Genomic DNA, 27,040 nt, shown 5'->3' with positions numbered 1-27,040 from the left:
AAAAAAATTTACAAATTTTTTCACCATTTTCACTTTTTTACTTTTTCTTGTTATATTCCATTTTTGTTTGATACTCCCTTTTTGAATTGGAATCATTGTTTGGCAAATTGTACACTGGATCACCACTTAACCATTGGATCATCATTTCTGGCATTGGTCCCCTTTCTTGTGGCACACTACCACACATAAGATTTGGAATAACTATCTGTGACTTTTCCTTAAAGGGACAGTCTAGGCCAAAATAAACTTTCATGATTCAGAGCATGTAATTTTAAACAATTTTCCAATTTACTTTTATCACCAATTTTGCTTTGTTCTCTTGGTATTCTTAGTTGAAAGCTTAACCTAGGAGGTTCATATGCTAATTTCTTAGACCTTGAAGCCCACCTCTTTCAGATTGCATTTTAACAGTTTTCACCACTAGAGGGTGTTAGTTCACGTATTTCATATAGATAACACTGTGCTCGTGCACGAGAAGTTATCTGTGAGCAGGCACTGATTGGCTAGACTGCAAGTCTGTCAAAAGAACTGAAAAAAGGGGCAGTTTGCAGAGGCTTAGATACAAGATAATCACAGAGATTAAAAGTTTATTATTATAACTGTGTTGGTTATGCAAAACTGGGGAATGGGTAATAAAGGGATTAGCTATCTTTTAAAACAATAACATTTCTGGTGTAGACTGTCTCTTTAAGGTGCACATTATAGACTATACACTAAACTTATCCCCACTCTGGGAGCTGTTACAAGATTTCTTATACTTTAAGATTTGTGTACTGTACTGTTTGGTTGTAAATGTTTGTTATAGACCTACAGCTGGTTTTATCATTATTTTAACCACTTACCGTAGAGAGGGAACCCTCGAGATAGTTGATGTGTTTACTGTTTTAATAAAATACTATTTGTTTTTATATATCCCTTAGCCTCTTAGGCGCTCTTTTATATTATATTTCTACATGTACTAGCCGAGTCCTGGTCTGTGTGTACTAGCAGGGTCATGGTCTGTGTGTACTAGCAGGGTCCTGGTCTGTGTGTACTGGCAGGGTCCTGGTCTGTGTGCACTGGCAGGGTCCTGGTCTGTGTGCACTGGCAGGGTCCTGGTCTGTGTGCACTGGCAGGGTCCTGGTCTGTGTGAGCTAGCGTAGCTATCTGGAACAGAAAATTCAGAGTAGGTTGTTAAATCATTGTCTTTTTATTATGCACTTGTTAATTATGCAATTCTACTGCATTGAGCGGTCCTTTAAAGATCTATAAATTAAGAAGAGTTAACTTTGCATGAAATTATTAGTGTTTATGCCAGAACTTATTATATTTACTTATAATTGAGCAATATTTTCTCCCTAATTAAAGGGACAGTAAACCTTAAAAATAATGTTATATAATTCTGCCCGACCGCGCCATAGCACTAAGTGCAGCTCGCTCCTGTCACAGGAGCGAGCTGCACTTAGTCTTATGGCGCGGTCGGGCCGGGCTGTGACTATACAGCTGGCCCGATGCGCTGACTAAATATTACAGACCCGCTCAGCAGAGAGCAGAGAGCGGGTCTGTAAAAGCGCCATAATTTTTACATATTAAAAGGTAAAAAAGGCTTTTAGAACTATAGCACTTAAATAATGTTATATAATTCTGCACTATGTGCAGAATTATATAACATTATTTTTAAGGTTTACTGTCCCTTTAAGTGGAAACACCTATATGTAAATGCGTTATTCAGTTCAAGTGACTGTTTCACTGTGTTTGCAGGTCTTTCATACTATTTCAGAAAAAAATATACTTTGGTATTTCAAAAATTCCAGTAATGTATAAACTTTAAAAATATGAGGCAGGATTTTTTTTTAATATTTTAATGAACTCCATAAGAACTCTTACAGATCTAAAAGTTTCCTTTAGGTTCCTTATTAAAACTGGCAACTTGTTTGGTTTTTTAAAAAAATGTTTTTTGGTAAAAAAAAAACAACAACAAATAAGTTAAACATGATGGAGTTATTGGTTATCTAAATTAACACAGTTCATCACTAATAATTTTGCTTTTAAAAATGGACTTAAAGGGACATAATACTCATATGCTAAATCACTTGAAACTGATGCAGTATGACTGTAAAAAGCTGAAAGAATCACCTGAGCATCTCTATGTAAAAAAGGAAGATATTTTACCTTACAACTTCCTCAGCTCAGCAGAGTAAGTTCTGTGTAAAAAAGCTATTCTTCAGCTGCTGTCCAGCTGCAGGTAAAAAAAAAATATATGAAGAAATGAACTGCAGCCAATCAGCATCAACAGTGCTGAGGTCATGAACTCTCTTACTGTGTTCTCATGAGATTTGACTTAAAGGGACATGAACCCCAAATTTTTTCTTTCGTGATTTAGAAAGAGCATGTCACTTTAAACAACTTTCTAATTTACTTCTATTATCTCATTTGCTTCATTCTCTTGATATCACTTGCTGAAAAGCATATCTAGATATGCTAAGTAGCTGCTGATTGGTTGCTGCACATAGAGGCCTTGTGTGATTGGCTCACACATGTGCATTGCTATTTCTTCAACAAAGGATATCTAAAGAATTGAGCAAATTAGATAATAGAAGTAAATTGGAAAGTTGTCTAAAATTACGTGCCCTATCTGAATCATGAAAGTTTAATTTTGACTAGACTGCCCCTTTTAACTCTCATGAGATTTCATAGTTAACCTCCTTAAACTGAATAGGGAAATAACATGAGTGTGCATGAGGCTCACTCTCTTGCCTGTCTCGGGACAGACATACTGATTTGCTGCTTAAAGTCCTTTGCAATTGGGTTTGAATACTTAGGACATTTTGAGGTAAAATATATTTCTTTTTTACATAGAGATGTTCAGGTGATATTTTCTAGTCAGCTTTTTACAGCTATGCTGCATCACTTTCAAGTGTTTAAACATTTGGGTATCATGGCCCTTTAAAGGGAATATAAAAAGTCTAAATTAAACTTTCATGATTCAGACAGAGCATGCAATTTTAAAGGGACAGTCTACTCCAAAATTTTTATTGTTTTAAAATATAGCTGATGCCTTTTATTACCCATTCCCTAGTTTTGCATAACCAACATGGTTATATTAATACACTTTTTACCTCTTTGATTACCTTGTATCTAAGCCTTTTCTGATAGCCCCCTGATCACATGACTTTTTATTTATTATCTATTGACTTGCGTTTTAGCCAATTAGTGCAGTGTCTGCCACAAACCACGGGCATGAGCACAATGTTATCTATATGGCTCACATGAACTAGCACTCACCTGTTGTGAAAAGCAAATACAAAAGCATTTGATAAGAGGCTGTCTTTAGTGGCTTAGAAACAGGTAGAAATTCAGAAGTTTAAATGTTATAAAGTATACTAATATAACAATGTTGGTTGTGCAAAGCTGGGGAATGGGTAGTAAAGGTGTTGTCTATCTTTTTAAACAATAACCATTCTGGTGTAGACTGTCCCTTTTTAAGAGGTTTTATAATTTACTTTTATATCAAATTTACTTTGTTTTCTTGGTATCCTTTGGAAAGCATCGCTAGGTAGGTTCAGGAGCATCAATGCTGGGATTAAGCTGGTGATTGTTGGCTACATACATATGCTGTTGTCATTGGTTGACCATATGTGTTCAGTTAGCTCCCAGTGCTGCTGACTGCCAGTTTAAAAAAATGGCAGAGCTTCACAAATTGGCACATGCAAAGGGTTAAAATAAGAGCGGTTCTGAAGAGAGTTGAAAGCACTTGAGGAGAAACAATAGCACTGTAACTAGCATACAGTTTGTTGGATTTGTGCCCAGCAGTTTAGCAATTTTAAAGGGACAATAAACGTAAAAAATAATGTTACATAAATTTGCACATAGTGCAGAATTATATAACATTATCTTTGCTACAGCTTGAAAAAAACAAGATTTTAAAGTTTTTAGTCCCCAAAGTTATACTTACCTTGTTTCCTCTCCAGGCTCTTCTGATCAGGTCTTCTTTTCAAAAGTGGTTCGAGGGTCCCCGATCGCGCTATTAAACTAAATGTAGAGCACTCCCACTAGACCAGAGGGGGCTAAAATCTCTTTTTTTTTTTTTTTTTTTTCTTCAAGCTGTCGATCAAATAATGTTACATTGTGCACTATGTGCAGAGTGATGCAACATTACATTTACTGTCCCTTTAATGTACCTTTAAGCAAACTGCGCAGATAATACGGATGAAGAGATTTTGTTTCTCTTTCACAAAATTCTGTTTGTTATTTTTAAATTGTCATTTGAATCAAATTTATTAATAATTATTTAAACTAGCTAATTCTGGACCATATTCCCACAGTGTTCCCTGTTTTACAAAACCAGAAAAATTAAAAATCTTTAAATTTGGGGGCTGTCCCTTTTTTTTTTTTTTTTTTTTTTTTTTTTTTTTTTTAAGATGTTTTTCATCCCACTTTTGTTTTTACAGGTGTTTGATGCCACAAATACCACCAGGGAGAGGAGGGATCTGATCCTGGACTTTGCTAAAGAGTATTCTTTTAAGGTGATTGTTCCCATCACTGAGTTACTTAGTTTCAAGCTTTTCTGCAAAGTATGTTAATGACTAAAGATATTTTCTAAAAGTGCTTGGTCTGATAAAAGGAAAAATATAGGTCTCCATGTACTAAGCAGCGAACGCTACTCTGGAGTCCTTGTGGGGCAAGTTTGCATGTGCGAGCCTGCTTTCTGCAATGTTAAAAGCAGCGGTCATTAGACCGATTCATCTTACATTCTATGCCACCTCTGAGGTGGCGAGGAGAGCTCACTTGCTCTCAGTAATTGACAGTCTCTTCTCTCAGGTGATTGTTCGCGTGAGAGATGGGGCGCTCTTTACACTCTCACTTGAGCGTGTAATGATACATATGAGCAGCGGATCTTGTTCGTCCGCTGCCCGTATGTAGCGAAGGCTGTTGGACAACTTCTCGAGTTGCGAAGCTTGTCCGCTCAACCTTTAGTACATGAGGGTCATCATTTGTGAGGGCAACTCACAAAAAAACCACAGTAAAATTGATGTTTAAATGGAATATGTGCAAATTATATCTTCAGCACAGGGGTGTAAAATGGCTTGGCATTGAAAATGTTCATTGGTATCTGAACTGTTCTTTACAGCAACATAGAATAATAAAATCGTAGCTTTTATTCCTATTTTATTTTCAATATAGGTGTTTTTTGTGGAATCTGAGTGTGATGATCCGGAAGTCATTGCTGCTAATATCATGGTAAGCACACAAAATAACATTTTACTAAAGAAAAACTAAATGAACTCTTTGGGGCTGTGGGGTACGAAGGACACGAGTACTGTAAGCTACGACATCTTTAGCTGTATAATGTTCATGGTGACATACACACACAATTCCCTGTGTTCCATTTGCTGAACATTATACAGACCAGATGTTTCCCGCATCGCTGAATTGTATCTCCTTTAAGTGCTGAACTTTGCAGTAATTTATCTGAAAACATCTGAAATCAGCATTTGTTTATATACACTTAACAACAAGTTGCTGAAAGAAATGGAAAATAAAATATCCTTATCTAGGCACAAATGCATATCTACTTTCAAGCTAATAATAATAAGATTTACATTACACAGAATTTCATATATGAACTTTAAAGTAACAGTTTAATAAAAAACTAGATATTGTCTCTTCATAACCTCGCATTATAGATAGATTTTTAAGAAAATGCAAGAAAATTACTGGAAAAAATGTTTTTACAGTTTTAACACTTCAATTGTGTTTCTTTTACTTATTTTTTTTTTGCAAAAGATACTCCGTTTTCATTGGTTTTCTTCAGATGCAATACGATTTCCAGGATATGTTATTTTACTAGATACAGAGTAGAAACCGTCATGATTCAGATAGACCATGCAAATTTAATATATTTTAAAAATACTATTTTCAAATTTACCTTGTTCTTTTGGTATCCTTTGTTCAGGAGCAGCAAGGCACTGCTGAGATCTGATCAGGCAATGACATAAAATACATGTGTAGCCATCGATCACCAGCTAGCTGTGTTCAGCTAAGTTCTAGCTCTGAAACAGACTTTAACAACCTTTAAAGCCTACGTGTCTTTCATGATTCAGATAGAGCATTCAATTTGAAACAGTTTTCCAATTTACTTGTATTATCTTTGTTTTGTTCACTTGGTATCCTTTGTTGAAAAACATACTAGGTAGGCACAGGAGCAGCAGTGCACTACTGGGAGATAGGTGCTAATTGGTGGATACACACACATGCCTAATGTCATTGTCTCACCAGATATGTTCAGCTAGCTCACAGTAATGCATTGTTGTTCCTTCAACAATGAATGTACCAAGCGAATAAAGCTAATTTGATATTAGAAGTAAATTAGAAAGTTGTTTAAAATTACTTGCTCTATCTGAATGATGAAATATTTGTTATGGGGTTTATGCCTCTTTAAATACAGTAGTTTTGCATAATCAACAAATACACAATAAAAATACAAATCTATAGCACTTTTTTTGTTTTGTCAAATGAGTAGTTGACTTTTCTGGCAAATTTCAAAGTTAAAGGGACACTGAACCCAAAATTTATCTTTCGTGATTCAGATAGAGCATGCAATTTTAAGCAACTTTTTAATTTACTCCTATTATCAATTTTTATTCGTTCTCTTGCTATTTTTTTTTTTCCGTTCAGTACTTTGGACAGCACTTTTCTATTGGTGGATGAATTTATCCACCAATCGGCAAGAACAACCCAGGTTGTTCACCAAAACTCACCATCTAAACTTACATTCTTGCATTTCAAATAAAGATAAGAGAATGAAGAAAATTTGATAATAGGAGTAAATTAGAAAGTTGCTTAAAATGTCATGCTCTATCTGAATCACAAAAGCACAAATTTGGGTTCAGTGTCCCTTTAATTCAACTTTTCCTCCCCTGTATCTTTTGACAGCCATCAGCCAGTCACAAAACACTTATCTTATATCTATATAATGTGGGTTCTGTCACATGCTCAGAAAGAGCACATATAAAAAGACTTCACGTTTTCATAATGAATTGAATTTTTTGTTTTTAGTTGTGTTCACTATCTGATTTATGAAAGTTACATTTTTACTTAAGTGTCCCTTTTAAATTTTCAGTGTTAAACAGTTATATGTTGGCGATAGTTCAACAATGAGCATTTTCTTTTTGTATTTTGATGTCCCCTTTAACAAAAAGATTATAAACATTCATAAAAATCATAAACCCTCTATACTTATAATATTACAGAAACAGTGGGGATGGTGTTGTTTTCGTGAAAATGGTTCAAACAAACCATGTTAACATTATGTGACAGGAATCATTTGTCTTTTGTTTCAGGAAGTGAAAGTATCCAGTCCAGATTATCCAGAAATTGACAGGGAGAATGTCATGGATGATTTCTTGAAGAGAATTGAGTGTTATAAAGTTACCTATGAACCATTGGACCCTGATTGTTATGACAAGTATGGTACAAAGATTCAATATCCTATTCTTTATATCTTTCTGCCTAATCTCACTAATAAGCAGGTGACTTATATAGATGTGTTTGTTAAAGGGATACTAAACCCACATTTTTTCTTTCTTGATTCAGACAGAGCATGCAATTTTACGCTACTTTCTAATTTACTCCTGTTATCAATTTGTTTTTGTTTTTTACTATCATTATTTGAAAATAAAGAATCTAAGCTTAGGGGCCGGCCCATTTTTCTTTTAGCACCTGGATAGCGCTTGCTGATTGGTGGCTAAATGTAGCCTACAATCAGCAAGCGCTTATCCAGGGTGCTGAACCAAAAATGGACCGGCCCCTAAACTTAGATTACTGCTTTTCAATTAAAGATAGCAAGAGAACTAAGACAATTTGATAATAGGAGTAAAATAGAAAGTTGTTTAAAATTGCATGCTCTATCTGAATCACGAAAGAAAAAAATAAATGGGTTTAATATCCCTTTAATAGCAGAATATAACGCAGCAGTTATATTGTGTAACATCCACTTATACAGACTGTGTTTCAACCACAAGATCTTACAGGGATATGAAACCCAATACATTTTCTTTTATGGATCAGACCGCACATACCATTTAAAAAAAAAAAAAGTTTCCAATTTCCTTCTATTATCAAATTTTCTTCGTTCATAGTATATTATCCTTTGTTGAAGAGATACCTAGATAGGCATCTTGCGCACTACATGACAGGAAACAGTGCTGCCATCTAGTGCTCTTGCAAATGGATAACATTCTTGCAAAATTGCTGCCATATAGTGTTCCAGAAATGAGCCGGTTCCTAAGCTTACGCCCCTGCTTTTCCACAAAAGATACCAAGAGAATGAAGAAAATTTGATAATAGAAATAAATTAGATAGTTGTTTAAAACCACATGCTCTATATGAATCATGAAAAAAAAAATGGGTTTCATATCCCTTTAATCATGTCATTATTTCACACATAGTTCACAATCCACACACCCTCGACAAGTGCTGGTGTTACAAGTTGGTTTAAATATTTTGTTAATACCAACTTATAAATTTGTACTGAAACACAAAGTTACTGGAAAATTCCTGTGTTTTGCTGCACACTTATTAAAATAATGAAGTGAAACGGTGCATCAGTGCTCCGTTAATGTTTTTTTATTTTTTTATTAATGTAATTAAAAATGTTAATCTTTCCTTTGAAATAATATAAGGAGCTCCTGAGTAAAGATGTGAAGTCTTTGATAGCGGTCATTACATGTGGAGTCGGCTTGATCTTATAACTGACATAGTTTTACATTTCTCTTGTTAAGTGTATCCAGTCCACGGGTCATCCATTACTTGTGGGATATTCTCCCTCCCAACAGGAAGTTGCAAGAGGATCACCCCAGCAGAGCTGCTATATAGCTCCTCCCCTCACTGTCATACCCAGTCATTCTCTTGCAACTCTCAACTAAGATGGAGGTCGTAAGAGGACTGTGGTGTTTTATACTTAGTTTATTTCTTCAATCAAAAGTTTGTTATTTTTAAATGGTACCGAAGTGTACTGTTTATCTCAGGCAGTATTTAGAAGAAGAATCTGCCTGCGTTTTCTATGATCTTAGCAGAAGTAACTAAGATCCTTTGCTGTTCTCACATGTATCTGAGGAGTGAGGTAACTTCAGAGGGGGAATAGCGTACAGGTTTTCCTGAAATAAGGTATGTGCAGTTAAAATAATTTTCTAGGGTGGAATTTGCTAGAAAATGCTGCTGATACTGAAGTAATGTAAGTAAAGCCTTAAATGCAGTGATAGCGACTGGTATCAGGCTTATTAATAGAGATACATACTCTTATAAAAGTGTATTTTAAAACGTTTGCTGGCATGTTTAATCGTTTTTCTCCAACATTGGTGTGTCCGGTCCACGGCGTCATCCATTACTTGTGGGAAATATTCTCCCCCACAGGGAAAGGCAAGGAGAGCACACAGCAAGAGCTGTCCATATAGCTCCCCCTCTGGCTCCGCCCCCCCAGTCATTCTCCTTGCCGCTCTGAACAAGTAGCATCTCCACGGGGATGGTGAGGAGTTTGTGGTGTTAGTTGTAGTTTTTTATTCTTCTATCAAGAGTTTGTTATTTTAAAATAGTGCTGGCTTGTACTATTTACTCTACAACAGAAAAGTGATGAAGATTTCTGTTTAAGAGGGCTATGATTTTAGCACAAGTAACTAAAATCCATTTCTGTTACCACGCAGGACTGTTAAAACCAGAGAACTTCAGTTGGGGGTAACAGTTTGCAGACTTATCTGCTTCAGGTATGACTAGTCTCCTTCTAATAACACAGGCTAATGCTAGATGACAGTCATTTTTCCCCTCAGGGAAAACGGTAAGCCATTTTTCTTTCACCTCAGCAAAAAAGATAACAGGCTTCCCCTTTTTGATTTTTATGCTGGTAGACACTGTCAGGGGCCAAATCGACTGTTTTTTATTACAATATGATGGCAATTGAAATGTTTTATAAGCTCATATACACTTGGGAACGTTTTTTATTGATCTGGCTTGCTTTAGACACTTAAATCTAGTCAGGAAGGCCCCTTCACTCTAGTGTACTGAGGGAGGAGGCCTCATTTTGGCACTTCAGTTAATTTCAAGGCAGTGCATGCAGTTCCATGTGAGAGGGTCCTGTGGCTCAGAAGGTGACTCCAGAAGGCTTATTTCTGTGGATGATTGACCCCTAAGAAAGGTAAAAGCTGCAGCAATGCTGTAGCAGGGATTGTGGTGTATAAAAACGGTTAAATACAACAATTAGCTCCGGTTTGCTTGTTTTAAGAGCTAGAGTCTCCATATTTGCTGTGCAATACTTTCTAAGCATTAAGACACTGGGGTCCAAATTTCAGAAAAATCGGATATTGCCTTCATAGTTTTTTGAACATTCAGAAATAAAGTGTGTCATTTTATTATTTAAAGAGACAGTAACGTTTTTGTTTAAAATCGTTTTTATTGCATTGTTTGCCTGCCTAAATCTGTTTAACATGTCTGTGCCATCAGATATCCTATGTTCTGTGTGTGTAGAGACAAATGTGGTTCCCCCTTTGAGTGTTTGTGATAATTGTGCCATAGCGTCCAAACAAAATGAGGACAGCTCTGTTAAATTTCATAATGTTGCCCAAGATGATTTATCTAATGAAGGTAGTGGGGATAGTTCTACATCCTCTCCTTCTGTGTCTACACCAGCTTTGCCCGCGCAGGCGACACCTAGCGCGCCAGTGCTTATTTCTATGCAACAATTAACAGCAGTAGTGGATAATTCTATAGCAAATCTTTTATCCAAACTGCCAGCATTTCAGAGAAAGCGTGATTGTTCAGCTTTAAATACAGATAAAAGGGATGAACAATCAGACGCTGACGATGCTTTATCTATTTTACCCTCACATCAATCGGAATTGGCTGTGAGGGAAGGGCTGTCTGAGGGTGAAATTTCAGACTCAGGAAAAATTTCTCAACAGACAGAACCTGATATAGTAGCATTTAAGTTTAAGCTAGAACATCTCCGCGCTTTGCTAAAGGAGGTATTAGCTACTCTGGATGACTGTGATTCTATGGTAGTACCAGAGAAGTTGCGCAAATTGGACAAATTTTTAGAGGTCCCAGTGCACGACGACGCTTTTCCAATACCCAAAAGGGTAGCGAACATAGTGGAAAAGGATTGGGAGAAGCCAGGTGTACCCTTTGCCCCACCTCCTATATTTAAGAAAATGTTTCCCATAGTAGACCCTAGAAGGGACGCATGGCAGACGGTCCCGAAGGTTGAGGGAGCTGTTTCAACACTAGCGAAGCGCACCACTATTCCTATAGAGGACAGCTGCGCTTTCAAAGATCCTATGGATAAAAAATTGGAAGGATTGCTTAAAAAGATTTTTGTTCAGCAAGGGTTCATCCTTCAACCAGCTACGTGTGTTATTACTGTCACTTCAGCAGCGTCCTTTTGGTTCGAGGAACTAGAAAGGTCGCTCCAGAAAGAGACTTCCTATGAAGAAGTCATGGACAGAATTCACACATTGAAATTAGCTAATTCCATTATATTGGATGCCGCCTTTCAAATAACGAAATTGGCGGCGAAAAACTCAGGTTTTGCTATAGTAGCGCGGAGGGCGCTTTGGCTAAAATCCTGGTCGGCAGATGTGTCGTCCAAGACTAAGTTACTTAATATTCCTTTCAAGGGTAAGACCCTTTTTGGGCCGGAATTGAAGGAAATTATTTCAGACATCACTGTGGGGTAAGGGCCATGCCCTCCCACAGGATAGGCCGTTTAAGGCTAAGAACAAGTCTAATTTTCGTTCCTTTTGCAATTTCAGGAACGGACCGGCTAATAACTCCTCTGCCTCTAGACAAGAAGGTAACGCGGCCCAGCCCAAACCCGCTTGGAAGCCCATGCAAGGCTGGAACAAGGGTAAACAGACCAAGAAACCTGCTGCTGCTACCAAGACAGCATGAAGGGGTAGCCCCCAATCCGGGACCGGATCTGGTAGGGGGCAGACTATCTCTCTTCGCTCAGGCTTGGGCAAGAGATGTTCCGGATCCCTGGGCACTAGAGATAGTCTCCAAGGGATACCTGCTAGAGTTCAAGGGACTTCCTCCAAGGGGAAGGTTCCACCTGTCTCGCTTATCTTCAGACCAGATAAAGAAACAGGCATTCTTACATTGTGTTAGAGACTTATCAAAGATGGGAGTGATAAACCCAGTCCCCTCCGGGGAACAAGGTCTAGGTTTTTACTCAAACCTGTTTGTGGTTCCCAAAAAAGAGGGAACTTTCAGGCCAATTCTGGATTTAAAAATATTAAACAAGTTCCTCAGAGTTCCATCCTTCAAAATGGAAACCATTCGGACAATCTTGCCGACAATCCAGCAGGGTCAATATTTGACTACCGTGGATCTAAAGGATGCGTATCTGCATATTCCAATCCACAAAACTCATCATCAGTTCCTGAGGTTCGCCTTTCTGGACAAACATTACCAGTTCGTGGCTCTTCCATTCGGTTTAGCCACTGCCCCCAGAATTTTCACAAAGGTGCTAGGGTCCCTTCTAGTGGTCCTAAGGCCGAGGGGCATCGCTGTAGCACCTTATCTAGATGACATCCTAATCCAAGCGTCGTCTCTTTCCAAAGCAAGGGCCCACACAGACATTGTGTTGGCTTTTCTCAGATCTCACGGGTGGAAGGTGAACATAGAAAAGAGTTCACTGTCACCGTCCACAAGGGTTCCTTTTCTAAGAACAATAATAGATTCTGTGGAAATGAAGATGTTCCTGACAGAAGTCAGAAAGCTAAAGCTTCTAAACGCTTGTCGAGTTCTTCATTCTATTCCTCAACCCTCCATAGCTCAGTGCATGGAAGTAATAGGACTAATGGTCGCAGCAATGGACGTGGTTCCTTTTGCTCGAATTCATCTAAGACCATTACAGCTGTGCATGCTCAATCAGTGGAATGGAGACTATACAGACTTGTCTCCCCAAATTCAAGTAGACCAGGTAACCAGGGACTCACTTCTCTGGTGGTTGACCCAGGATCACCTGTCTCAGGGAATGAGTTTCCGCAGACCGGAGTGGGTCATCGTCACGACTGACGCCAGCCTCTTGGGGTGGGGCGCGGTCTGGGACTCCCTGAAAGCTCAGGGCCTATGGTCTCGGGAAGAGTCGCTTCTCCCGATAAACATTTTGGAACTAAGAGCAATATTCAATGCGCTCCTGGCTTGGCCTCAGCTAGCGGAAGCCAGGTTCATAAGATTTCAGTCGGACAACATAACGACTGTTGCGTACATCAATCATCAGGGGGGAACAAAGAGTTCCCTAGCGATGAAGGAAGTAACCAAGATTATCCAATGGGCAGAGAATCACTCCTGCCATCTATCCGCTATTCACATCCCAGGAGTAGACAACTGGGAGGCGGACTATTTGAGTCGTCAGACTTTCCATCCGGGGGAGTGGGAACTCCACCCGGAGGTCTTTGCTCAGTTAACCCAATTATGGGGCATTCCAGACATGGATCTAATGGTGTCCCGTCAGAACTTCAAGATTCCTTGCTACGGGTCCAGATCCAGGGATCCCAAGGCGACTCTAGTGGATGCATTAGTGGCGCCTTGGTCGTTCAACCTAGCGTATGTGTTTCCACCGTTTCCTCTCCTTCCCAGGCTCATAGCCAGGATCAAACAGGAGAAGGCCTTGGTGATTCTGATAGCTCCTGCGTGGCCACGCAGGACTTGGTATGCAGACCTGGTGAATATGTCATCGGCTCCACCATGGAAGCTACCTTTGAGACAGGATCTTCTAGTACAAGGTCTATTCGAACATCCAAATCTAGTTTCTCTGCAGCTGACTGCTTGGAAATTGAACGCTTAATTTTATCCAAGCGTGGGTTTTCGAATTCTGTGATAGATACTCTGGTCCAAGCCAGAAAACCTGTGACTAGAAAGATTTACCATAAAATATGGAAAAAATATATCTGCTGGTGTGAATCCAAGGGATTCTCCTGGAATAAGATTAAAATTCCAAAGATTCTCTCCTTTCTCCAAGAAGGTTTGGATAAAGGGTTGTCAGCTAGTTCTCTAAAAGGACAGATTTCTGCTTTATCTGTCTTGTTACACAAACGACTGGCAGCTGTGCCAGATGTACAAGCTTTTGTTCAGGCTTTGGTTAGAATTAAGCCTTTTTACAGACCCATGACTCCTCCTTGGAGTCTAAATTTAGTTCTTTCAGTTCTTCAAGGGGTTCCGTTTGAACCTTTACATTCCATAGATATTAAGTTATTATCTTGGAAAGTTCTATTTTTGGTTGCTATTTCTTCTGCTAGAAGAGTTTCTGAATTATCTGCTTTGCAGTGTAATCCACCCTATCTGGTTTTCCATTCAGATAAGGTTGTTTTGCGTACTAAGCCTGGTTTTCTTCCAAAAGTTGTTTCCAACAAGAATATTAACCAGGAAATAGTTGTTCCTTCTCTGTGTCCGAATCCAGTTTCAAAGAAGGAACATTTGTTACACAATTTAGATGTTGTTCGTGCTTTAAAGTTCTACTTAGAAGCAACAAAAGATTTTAGACAAACCTCATCTTTGTTTGTTGTTTACTCTGGTAAGAGGAGAGGTCAAAAAGCTACTGCTACCTCTCTCTTTCTGGCTGAAAAGCATTATCCGATTGGCTTATGAGACTGCCGGACGGCAACCTCCTGACCGAATCACAGCTCACTCTACTAGGGCTGTGGCTTCCATTTGGGCCTACAAGAACGAGGCTTCTGTTGATCAGATATGTAAGGCAGCGACTTGGTCCTCTCTGCACACTTTTGCCAAATTCTACAAATTTGATACTTATGCTTCTTCGGAGGCTATTTTTGGGAGAAAGGTTTTGCAAGCCGTGGTGCCTTCCATTTAGGTAACCTGATTTGCTCCCTCCCTTCATCCGTGTCCTAAAGCTTTGGTATTGGTTCCCACAAGTAATGGATGATGCCGTGGACCGGACACACCAATGTTGGAGAAAACAGAATTTATGCTTACCTGATAAATTACTTTCTCCAACGGTGTGTCCGGTCCACGGCCCGCCCTGGTTTCCTAATCAGGTTAAAAAAAATTTTCTTTATACACTACAGTCACCACGGCACCCTATAGTTTCTCCTTTTTCTCCTAACCGTCGGTCGAATGACTGGGGGGGCGGAGCCAGAGGGGGAGCTATATGGACAGCTCTTGCTGTGTGCTCTCCTTGCCTTTCCCTGTGGGGGAGAATATTTCCCACAAGTAATGGATGACGCCGTGGACCGGACACACCGTTGGAGAAAGTAATTTATTAGGTAAGCATAAATTATGTTTTTACATATGTTTGGTGATAAAACTTATTGGGGCCTAGTTTTTTCCACATGGCTGGCTTGATTTTAGCCTAGAAACAGTTCCCTGAGGCTTTCCACTGTTGTAATATGAGTGGGAGGGGCCTATTTTAGCGCTTTTTTGCGCAGAAAAATTACAGACACAGACATCCAGCTTCTTCCTGCATGATCCAGGACTTCTCTGAAGGGCTCAAAAGGCTTCAAAAGTCGTATTGAGGGAGGTAAAAAGCCACATCAGAGCTGTGGCAGTTGTTGTGACTATTTAAAAAACGTTTTTGTCATTTGTTATTCCGTTTTTGGTATTAAGGGGTTAATCATCCATTTGCAAGTGGGTGCAATGCTCTGCTAACTTATTACATACACTGTAAAAATTTCGTTAGTGTAACTGCTTTTTTTCACTGTTATTTCAAAATTTGGGAAATTTTGTGTTTCTTAAAGGCGCAGTAACGTTTTTTATATTGCTTGTAAACTTGTTTTAAAGTGTTTTCCAAGCTTGTTAGTCTCATTGCTAGTCTGTTTAAACATGTCTGATACAGAGGAACCTACTTGTTCATTATGTTTGAAAGCCATGGTGGAGCTCCATAGGAGAATGTGTACTAAATGTATTGATTTCACCTTAAACAGTAAAGATCAGTCTTTATCTATAAAAGAATTATCACCAGAGGGTTCTGTTGAGGGGGAAGTTATGCCGGCTAACTCTCCCCACGTGTCAGACCCTTCGCCTCCCGCTCAGGGGATGCACGCTAATATGGTGCCAATTACATCAGGGACGCCCATAGCGATTACCTTGCAGGACATGGCTGCACTCATGAATAATACCCTGTCAGAGGTATTATCTAGATTGCCTGAATTAAGGGGCAAGCGCGATAGCTCTGGGGTTAGGAGAGATACAGAGCGCGCAAATGCTGTTAGAGCCATGTCTGATACTGCGTCACAGTATGCAGAACATGAAGACGGAGAGCTTCAGTCTGTGGGTGACATCTCTGACTCAGGGAAACCTGATTCAGAGATTTCTAATTTTAAATTTAAGCTTGAGAACCTCAGTGTATTGCTTGGGGAGGTATTAGCTGCTCTGAATGACTGTAACACAGTTGCAATTCCAGAGAAATTGTGTTGGCTGGATAGATACTATGCGGTGCCGGTGTGTACTGACGTTTTTCCTATACCTAAAAGGCTTACAAAAATTATTAGCAAGGAGTGGGATAGACCCGGTGTGCCCTTTTCCCCACCTCCTATATTTAGAAAAATGTTTCCCATAGACGCCACTACACGGGACTTATGGCAGACGGTCCCTAAGGGGGAGGGAGCAGTTTCTACTTTAGCAAACCGTACCACTATCCCGGTTGAGGACAGTTGTGCTTTTTCAGATCCAATGGATAAAAAATTAGAGGGTTACCTTAAGAAAATGTTTATTCAACAGGGTTTTATTTTACAGCCCCTTGCATGCATTGCGCCTGTCACTGCTGCGGCGGCATTCTTGTTTGAGGCCCTGGAAGAGGCCATCCAGACAGCTCCATTGAGCGAAATTATTGACAAGCTTAGAACGCTTAAGCTAGCTAACTCATTTGTTTCTGATGCCATTGTTCATTTGACTAAACTAACGGCTAAGAATTTCCGGATTCGCCATCCAGTCGCGTAGGGCGCTATGGTTTAAATCCTGGTCAGCTGACGTGACTTCAAAGTCTAAACTACTCAACATTCCTTTCAAGGGGCAGACCCTATTCGGGCCTGGCTTGAAGGAAATTATTGCTGACATTACTGGAGGCAAGGGTCATACCCTTCCTCAGGACAGGGCCAAATCAAAGGCCAAACAGTCTAATTTTCGTGCCTTTTGAAATTTCAAGGCAGGAGCAGCATCAACTTCCTCCGCTTCAACACAACAGGGAACTGTTGCTCATTCCAAACAGGCCTGGAAACCTAGCCAGTCCTGGAACAAGGGCAAGCAGGCCAGAAAGCCTGCTGCTGCCCCCAAGACAGCATGAAGGAACGGCCCCCTATCCGGATCTAGTGGGGGGGCAGACTTTCTCTCTTCGCCCAGGCGTGGGCAAGAGATGTTCAGGATCCCTGGGCGTTGGAGATCATATCTCAGGGATATCTTCTGGACTTCAAAGCTTCTCCTCCACAAGGGAGATTTCATCTTTCAAGGTTATCAGCAAACCAGATAAAGAAAGAGGCATTCCTAAGCTGTGTGCAAGACCTCCTAGTAATGGGAGTGATCCATCCAGTTCCGCGGCCGGAACAAGGACAGGGATTTTATTCAAATCTGTTTGTGGTTCCCAAGAAAGAGGGAACCTTCAGACCAATATTGGATCTAAAGATCTTAAACAAATTCCTCAGAGTTCCATCATTCAAAATGGAAACTATTCAGACCATCCTACCCATGATCCAAGAGGGTCAGTACATGACCACAGTGGACTTAAAGGATGCCTACCTTCACATACCGATTCACAAAGATCATCATCGTTTCCTAAGGTTTGCCTTTCTAGACAGGCATTACCAATTTGTAGCTCTTCCCTTCGGGTTGGCCACTGCCCCGAGAATTTTTACAAAGGTTCTGGCCTCACTTCTGGCGGTTCTAAGACCGCGAGGCATAGCGGTGGCTCCGTATCTAGACGACATCCTGATACAGGCGTCAAGCTTTCAAATTGCCAAGTCTCATACAGAGATAGTTCTGGCATTTCTGAGGTCGCATGGGTGGAAAGTGAACGTGGAAAAGAGTTCTCTATCACCACTCACAAGAGTCTCCTTCCTAGGGACTTTTATAGATTCTGTAGAGATGAAAATTTACCTGACGGAGTCCAGTTTATCAAAACTTCTAAATGCTTGCCGTGTCCTTCATTCCATTCCACGCCCGTCAGTGGCTCAGTGCATGGAAGTAATCGGCTTAATGGTAGTGGCAATGGACATAGTGCCATTTGCGCGCCTGCAACTCAGACCGCTGCAATTATGCATGCTAAGTCAGTGGAATGGGGATTACTCAGATTTGTCCCCTCTACTAAATCTGGATCAAGAGACCAGAGATTTTCTTCTCTGGTGGCTTTCTCGGGTCTATCTGTCCAAGGGTATGACCTTTCGCAGGCCAGATTGGACAATTGTAACAACAGATGCCAGCCTTCTAGGTTGGGGCGCAGTCTGGAACTCCCTGAAGGCTCAGGGATCGTGGACTCAGGAGGAGAAACTCCTCACAATAAATATTCTGGAGTTAAGAGCAATATTCAATGCTCTTCTAGCTTGGCCTCAGTTAGCAACACTGAGGTTCATCAGATTTCAGTCGGACAACATTACGACTGTGGCTTACATCAACCATCAAGGGGGAACCAGGAGTTCCCTAGCGATGTTAGAAGTCTCAAAGATAATTCGCTGGGCAGAGTCTCACTCTTGCCACCTGTCAGCGATCCACATCCCAGGTGTAGAGAACTGGGAGGCGGATTTTCTAAGTCGTCAGACTTTTCATCCGGGCGAGTGGGAACTCTATCCGGAGGTGTTTGCTCAACTGGTCCATCGTTGGGGCAAACCAGAACTGGATCTCATGGCGTCTCGCCAGAACACCAAGCTTCCTTGTTACGGATCCAGGTCCAGGGACCCGGGAGCAACGCTGATAGATGCTCTAGCAGCTCCTTGGTTCTTCAACCTGGCCTATGTGTTTCCACCGTTTCCTCTGCTCCCTCGACTGATTGCCAAAATCAAACAGGAGAGAGCATCTGTGATTCTGATAGTGCCTGCGTGACCACGCAGGACCTGGTATGCAGACCTAGTGGACATGTCATCTCTTCCACCATGGACTCTGCCTCTGAGGCAGGACCTTCTAATACAAGGTCCTTTCAATCATCCAAATCTAATTTCTCTGAGACTGACTGCATGGAGATTCTATCAAGGCGTGGCTTCTCCGAGTCAGTCATTGATACCTTAATACAGGCTCGGAAGCCTGTCACTAGGAAAATCTACCATAAGATATGGCGTAAATATCTTTATTGGTGTGAATCCAAGAGTTACTCATGGCGTAAGGTTAGGATTCCTAGGATATTGTCCTTTCTCCAAGAGGGTTTGGACAAAGGCTTATCAGCTAGTTCTTTAAAAGGACAGATCTCTGCTCTGTCTATTCTTTTGCACAAGCGTCTGGCAGAAGTTCCGGACGTCCAGGCATTTTGTCAGGCTTTGGTTAGGATTAAGCCTGTGTTTAAAACTGTTGCTCCCCCGTGGAGCTTAAACTTGGTTCTTAAAGTTCTTCAGGGAGTTCCGTTTGAACCCCTTCATTCCATTGATATTAAACTTTTATCTTGGAAAGTTCTGTTTTTGATGGCTATTTCCTCGGCTCGAAGAGTCTGAGTTATCTGCCTTACATTGTGATTCTCCTTATCTGATTTTTCATTCAGACAAGGTAGTTCTGCGTACCAAACCTGGGTTTTTACCTAAGGTGGTTTCTAACAGGAATATCAATCAAGAGATTGTTGTTCCATCATTGTGTCCTAATCCTTCTTCAAAGAAGGAACGTCTTTTGCATAATCTGGACGTAGTCCGTGCCTTGAAGTTTTACTTACAGGCTACTAAAGATTTTCGTCAAACATCTGCCCTGTTTGTCGTTTACTCTGGACAGAGGAGGGGTCAAAAAACTTCGGCAACCTCTCTCCTTTTGGCTTCGGAGCATAATACGCCTAGCCTATGAGACTGCTGGACAGCAGCCCCCTGAAAGGATTACAGCTCATTCTACTAGAGCTGTGGCTTCCACCTGGGCCTTTAAAAATGAGGCCTCTGTTGAACAGATTTGCAAGGCTGCGACTTGGTCTTCGCTCCACACTTTTTCAAAATTTTACAAATTTGACATTTTTGCTTCTTCGGAGGCTGTTTTTGGGAGAAAGGTTCTACAGGCAGTGGTTCCTTCCGTTTAAGTTCCTGCCTTGTCCCTCCCATCATCAGTGTACTTTAGCTTTGGTATTGGTTTACCACAAGTAATGGATGACCCGTGGACTGGATACACTTAACAAGAGAAAACATAATTTATGCTTACCTGATAAATTTATTTCTCTTGTAGTGTATCCAGTCCACGGCCCGCCCTGTCCTTTTAAGGCAGGTCTAAAATTTAATTGAACTACAGTCACCACTGCACCCTAAGGTTTCTCCTTTCTCGTCTTGTTTCGGTTGAATGACTGGATATGACAGTGAGGGGAGGAGCTATATAGAAGCTCTGCTGGGGTGATCCTCTTGCAACTTCCTGTTGGGAGGGAGAATATCCCACAAGTAATGGATGACCCGTGGACTGGATACAGTACAAGAGAAATAAATTTATCAGGTAAGCATAAATTATGTTTTTTATCAAGTGGATAATTAAATCCAAGGGTTTCCCTTACATTGAGCATCTAAGAAATCTAGCAACGGCAAAAAATGTTCCTATCTATTAATGCTACCGTATCTGTGAGCATTTGGAGAAGTTTAAGCTATTTCAGTATGGTTTATGGTATATATATATATATATATATATATATATATATATATATATATATATATATATATATATTTATTAGTCTGTATGTGTCATCCATGTAGCTGTTAGTTTGTGGAAATCTGCAATAAGGGAGGGCAATGACAAAATCTCAAACGTTTTTATGAGAAATAAACTATCATAAGAAAAACAGTGCTGCGTTTCATGCTTACATTTTCAGAAGCTTTCTGTTTCTATGATGCTAAAACTGTTTAAACAAATCTGTTAAAGGGACACTGTACCCTATTTTTTTCTTTTGTAATTCAGAAAGAGCATGCAAATTTAAGCAACTTTCTAATTTACTCCTATTATCAAATTTTCTTCGTTCTCTTGCTATCATTATTTGAAAAAGAAGGCATCTAAGCTTTTTTTTGGTTTCAGTACTCTGGACAGCACTTTTTTATTAGTGGATGAATTTATCCACCAATCAGCAAGGACAACCCAGGTTGTTCACCAGAAATGGGCCGGCATCTAAACTTACATTCTTGCATTTCAAATAAAGATACCAAGAGAATGAAGAAAATGTGATAATAAGAGTAAATTAGAAAGTTGCTTAAAATTTCATGCTCAATCTGAATCACGAAAGAAAAATTTTGGGTACAGTGTCCCTTTAAGTAGTTTTAGCTGTAGATGTGCTTAAACTTTTCTCATGAGATGTAGAAAAGCACAATTATCTTTTTTTTAGTTGAATTCACAAAATACTGAGACCAATTTGTAGATAAGCATACATTTTCTAATGTTTACAATTTCAATCGGCTAAAATGTACAATTTAAAATCTTATTACTGAAGGTTCATTGGAATTTTAATTGTGGATGCTCAACTGTGCAATTTTAGTAAATAACCCTCAGTTTCTCTTACAAAATGTGTGTGCAGCACATAGTTTTACATGTCTGGCAACAAACACATTGCAAGATTTTTTAACACATTGAAGAATTTTAAAGTAATATTGTAACATAGAGTTAAAAATGCATCAAATTTAATATATAATGTATCTGTGATATATATTCAGTTAAAGTAGAAGAACTATGATGACTGTGTATCTGGTCATCTCCAAAAGGAATACACATGGAATTATTCAGGAGTCAGGTGTTAAAGGGACATGAAACCCAACCTTTTTGCTTTATGATTTAGGAAGAGCATGCGATTTTAAACAACTTTCCAATTTACTTCTATTATCTAATTTGATTAATTCTCTTGATATAATTTGTTGGAAAGCATATCTAGATAGGCTCAGTAGCTGCCGATTGGTTGCTGCACATAAATGCTTTGTGTGATTGGCTCACCCATGTGCATTGCTATTTCTTCAATAAAGGATATCCAAATAATGAAGCAAATTAGATAATAGAAGTAAATTGGAATGTTGTTTTAAATCGTATTCTCTACCTGAATCATGAAAGAAAAATGTTGGGTTTAATGTCCCTTTAATTGTATTTGCAAGCTATTATAACAACGTATATTTTCTAAAGTTTTACTTACTGTAATATTAAAGAAAAAAAACCTCCATGGCTCTTTGATATGTTTATTTAAAGTGACATGAACCCCATTTTTTTCATGATTTAGATAGAGCATTCACTTTTAAACAACTTTCCAATTTACTTTTATAATTAATTGTGCTTCATTCTCTTGGTATCCTTTTATTGAAGGAGAAGCAATGCACTACTGCGAGCTAGCTAAACGCTTTGCTAAGCTAATGACAGTAGGCATTGTAAAGGAACATGAAAGTCAAAATGTAAACTTTTTTTGAGTCATATAGAGAATGACATTTTAATAGACTTTTCATTGTACTTCTGTTTTCAAATGTATTTAGTTCTCTTGGTATTCTTAGTTGGAAATCATACGTAGGTAGGCTCAAGAGCAGCAATCACTACTGGGAGCTAGCTGGTAATTGGTGGCTGCACACACTTGTCAGTGGCTTACCAGATCTTCTCAGCTAGCTCTGAATAGTGCACTGCTACTGTGGAGCTGACCTCAAAGGGACAGTCTACTTGAAAATTGTTATTGTTTAAAAATATAGATAATTCCTTTTAATTACCAATTTCCAGTTTTGCATAAACCCTATTCTATATTAATATTTTTTGCCTCTGTGATTACCTTGTATCTAAGCCTCTGCAGACTGCCCCCTTATATCAGTTCTTTTGAATTCAATGAAAACTGGTTTATACAATGACCGTTTCACACCTTTAAAGTTAAAGGCTGTGACACACTGCAAGCGATGCGGCGCGAGGCAAAGCAGCTGCTTCGCTCCGCGTCGCATCGCTTCTGAAGTTCAAATATTTCATCTCTGAGCGCTTAGCTACGCGACCTGACGCAGCAGAGTGCTCAGAGATGAAAAGGCAGGACACACTGAGCGCACACAGCCGCATGTACATGCTGCGCGTCGCTCCGCTTGCAGTGTGTCACAGCCTTTACTTTACAGTTGTTTTGAATGAATCCCTTGTGTACAGTGCATAAGGGAAATCACCATTTACATCTGTCAGATTAACCTATTTTAATCCGAATCCATCCTGATAAACTGGGCATGTTTCATTCAATGATTATATTGACACTTTTAATGTTTTAAAAGTATTTTCCCTTTTTTTCCAATTATTGATTGAGAGAGCACCATTTTATGGTTTGGAGAAATTTACTTCACTAATCAAAAGCACTATGGGAAATAAGTTCTATTAGAAGAAAGTGGCCATTTTAGAATATATTGCGCATGAGAAACATAATAGAATTATTTCAAATTGTCTTGAAATACTCGCTAAAATGTTGAAATGGCCAGTTTGGGACTTTGTCAAGTGCCTTTAGGTATCAAACTCGATAAGTGAAAAAAGGATTCAAAAGTATTGAGAAAAAGAGATTGTGATCACAGAGAAAATATCTGTTCTGTGTTCAAAATAGGGCTTTTTCAGTGAGCTTCTAAGTTGTTTTAGCTCCAGGAAACCTTGCATTATTATAAAATGCTGTAGCAGATCATGTCCCTTTAAACATCGGCTGTCAAATACCAACAGTCTTCCAGTTTGTACAGGTCACTGGTAGAACAAGTTCATCCTGTTCAGATGCCTCTGCTTAATATAATTTGGTATCAACCTTGAAAAAAAGCAAAAACCTGAAACCCTTCCCACTACTGCGTTACCCCTAGGTCATTGATGAACATATTAAATAGAATTATGCACAATTCTCATCCCTTGTTATCTACACTTTTTAATCTTTCCCAGTCCAGTTAGCGTATGTTTCATTTTCTAAAGCGTACGCTCCCAATATCCAACCAGCTACTTTTAAGCTCTTATATTAACAGAAATTTTGTGTTATTTTTTAAAATAATCTTACTTGCCATTGTAAATTTAACAATTATGTAGTCAGCTAAATTGTTTTTTATAAAAATAATACTTTTTATATTGTTTAATGCAATTTAAATAACTGTCCCTTTAAACTTTCTCCCTATGTTGAACTTGTATTTATGAACGATCTTGAACGTAATGCCCCCCCCCCCCCCCCTTCTAAAGCCTTACTCTAATTTCTCATATCTGGTATAATTATATATAACTTTTGTGAACCAATCACATCCCTTTTTTTTTTTTTTTTTTGACCAATCATGTTGGAGATACTTGGTATTTATCACTTTTTTTTTTTTTTTTAAATCAGTAAATATAGGAATTATATATGTTTTTTTTTTTTTCATTTTTAGTTTTTTTGCTATTGTTTGAATCTTGAAAAAGTGAATAAATTTCATTCTGTTGTAGAATTTGCATAAAATTCAAAGGTACAAACCCTTATTTTAGCATGAAAATAAAATTTATAACGTTTTTAAAAGAGAGTTGACGAAGGCAGCAAAACTTTTGGTTTACCCCTAGATGCCAATAGGACGTTCCATCCTGTCCTAACAGTGCTGGGCTTTAACGCCGTTAGGACGTCATGGAGCATTCAACCTTTTCGGCATCCTGTACCCTCCTTTTAGTGAAAGGGAAATTTGCTTGTGGGCGTGCCCAGCATCGTAGACAGTGCCCCATGATCCGATCCCAGCCTTAAAATCAGGTGGTCGCATCGATGATCACATGATTTTGTTTTTCAAACAAGTGTTTACTTTGTTCCAATGTTAAACACTTGCCCCCTGCATTAAGGGGTTTAACAACTAGGGTCAAACAACTGTAAGGAGTTTATTAATAAAAAAGTCTATTGATATCTAAAATAAATGTAAAAAAAATAGAAGTAGTATCACATCAAATCCAAAAATAATAAAATAAATATGATCAAATTGAATTATTGTGCCAACCGCAGGGACGCTACTAGCTGACACCTCTGTACTAAAAGCATCTCATGTCTTCTAGTGAAGGTATCTTTGTCAGGGAATCTGTTTCTCACTCCTCATTTGCTTACCTAATTTTGTCTCTGCATATTGTCAAAATGAATACAATAAAAATTCTAATATTGATGGTGAAATATCTCCACAAAGAGCAGTGCTTTGCAATCTTGTTTTCATAACTCTTGCAGAGATCACTCACTTATCCAGGTCATCAATGTGGGTCAGAGGTTTCTGGTAAATCGGATTCAGGATTATATTCAAAGTAAGATTGTCTACTACCTTATGAACATTCACGTGCAGCCGCGGACCATTTTTTTTTGCCGACATGGAGAAAGTGAGTGTAATGTTGCTGGAAGGATTGGAGGTGATTCAGGTCTGTCTCCACGAGGAAAGCAGGTTGGTTTTCTGAATTCATTTACACATGTCTCTTTTCTGTTAAATCAAAGCTTTATCTTGTATGTCTTTAAATGAATCCATAAAAGAATAATTTGATTCATATTCTATATACAGCAATTTAATCTAAAAGTTTTTTTTAAAGGGACAGTATACACCAATTTTCAAATAACTTCATATAATAGATACTACTATAAAGAATAATATGCACAGATACTGATCTAAAATTCCAGTTTAAAAAGTTACTTAGAAGCTCCAAGTATAGAACTAGGAATTAGTAATGTAAGGATAACATTACAAAAAGCATGTACATGAGAGCACTCAGCTACTCATAGTTTACAAAATTAAATAATAATTGCTTATAGCACTTGAAGAAGGAACAAGAAGGACGTAGGTTCAAAATTAACTTTTATTTATTACATATATTAAAAAAAAAATGAAGAACCCATATAAAAACACAAATCAAACATATGCTGTTGCAAATTGGGAATACTAGCAAAACCGCTTAATGTTGCAGCATTTTATATCGTATGTTTCCACACTGTATATTAGCAGTTGCTTAATACTTAGCAAGCGAGAACCCCAGTTCTACAGTGGGCAGTTTTTCTGATTATAACGCAATCTTATTAGTTCACACTACTACCCTATATATTCGTATATATTGCCGTTTCGGCAACTATTTCCCATTTATCATTTGATAATTTAGGGCAAGAGTGTGTATTTAGTTAACAATCATCGTAATCATATTAGATTGCATCACTGCCCCATCATTATATTATACTGCTGAATAGGCAGTTTACACCTGCCCTGCATAGAACTCCTTCCTTAATTGCTCTAATTGTGGAGACCTGTGTTATTTACAATCTCTATAGTGCATCGCATATTGTATTCTATTAGGCCAACCAGTGACTTACTACTATTACATATAGAATGTCAACATTTACATGAATTGACACTCTAATATTCCCAATTTGCAACAGCATATGCTTGATTTGTGTTTTTATATGTGTTCTTCATTATTTTTAAAAAAAATGTAATAAATAAAAGTTAATTTCTTCTACAAGATATGACAAGTCCACGGATTCCATCCTTACTTGTGGGATTTATCCTCCTGCTAACAGGAAGTGGCAAAGAGCACCACAGCAGAGCTATATATATATAGCTCCTCCCTTCCCTCCACCTCCAGTCATTCTCTTTGCCTGTGTTAGTAAGAGGTAAAGTGAGGTGCTAGTTTTAGATTCTTCAATCAAGAAGTTTTTTATTTTAAAATGGTACCGGTGAGTACTATTTTCCTCAAGGAGAAATGGATAAGGAATGAAGAAATGTTTCTGCCCTGAGGTTGATGATCTTAGCAGACGTTACTAAGATCCATTTTGGTTCCCACAGAACTTCTGAAGGTAGTGCAAGAGAAATCTTCAGTGTGGAGAACGGTGTCATGCTACAAGCAGCATTGAGGTATTTCAGTCTTTTATTTCTGAGGAGACTTGTTATATCAGAACTGGCTGACATTTTTCCCTGCAAGGGAAGGGGTAAGCAGTAGACCTGTATGACTGAGGGTGTTACTGAAATTCCTGTGTTTTATACATATTGCTATTATG

General features: G+C 38.8%; 1 protein-coding gene across 2 annotated transcripts in view; it reads left to right on the top strand.

Moving 5' to 3' along the window:
* Positions 1-27,040, top strand: part of PFKFB2 (6-phosphofructo-2-kinase/fructose-2,6-biphosphatase 2) — a 137,595-nt gene that overhangs the window by 16,635 nt on the left and 93,920 nt on the right. For both annotated transcript variants that reach the window (XM_053706583.1, XM_053706582.1), the window contains exons 6-9: positions 4,431-4,505; positions 5,164-5,220; positions 7,323-7,447; positions 25,238-25,445. In XM_053706583.1, the coding sequence (XP_053562558.1) occupies positions 4,431-4,505; positions 5,164-5,220; positions 7,323-7,447; positions 25,238-25,445 (465 nt within the window). The remainder of the gene's footprint in view (positions 1-4,430; positions 4,506-5,163; positions 5,221-7,322; positions 7,448-25,237; positions 25,446-27,040) is intronic.

This window comes from Bombina bombina, chromosome 3, assembly GCF_027579735.1.
Source record: "Bombina bombina isolate aBomBom1 chromosome 3, aBomBom1.pri, whole genome shotgun sequence".
Classification (NCBI taxonomy): Eukaryota; Metazoa; Chordata; class Amphibia; order Anura; family Bombinatoridae; genus Bombina; species Bombina bombina.
Note: the sequence above shows the minus strand (reverse complement) of the source record. Positions and strands in the feature narration are given on the sequence as shown.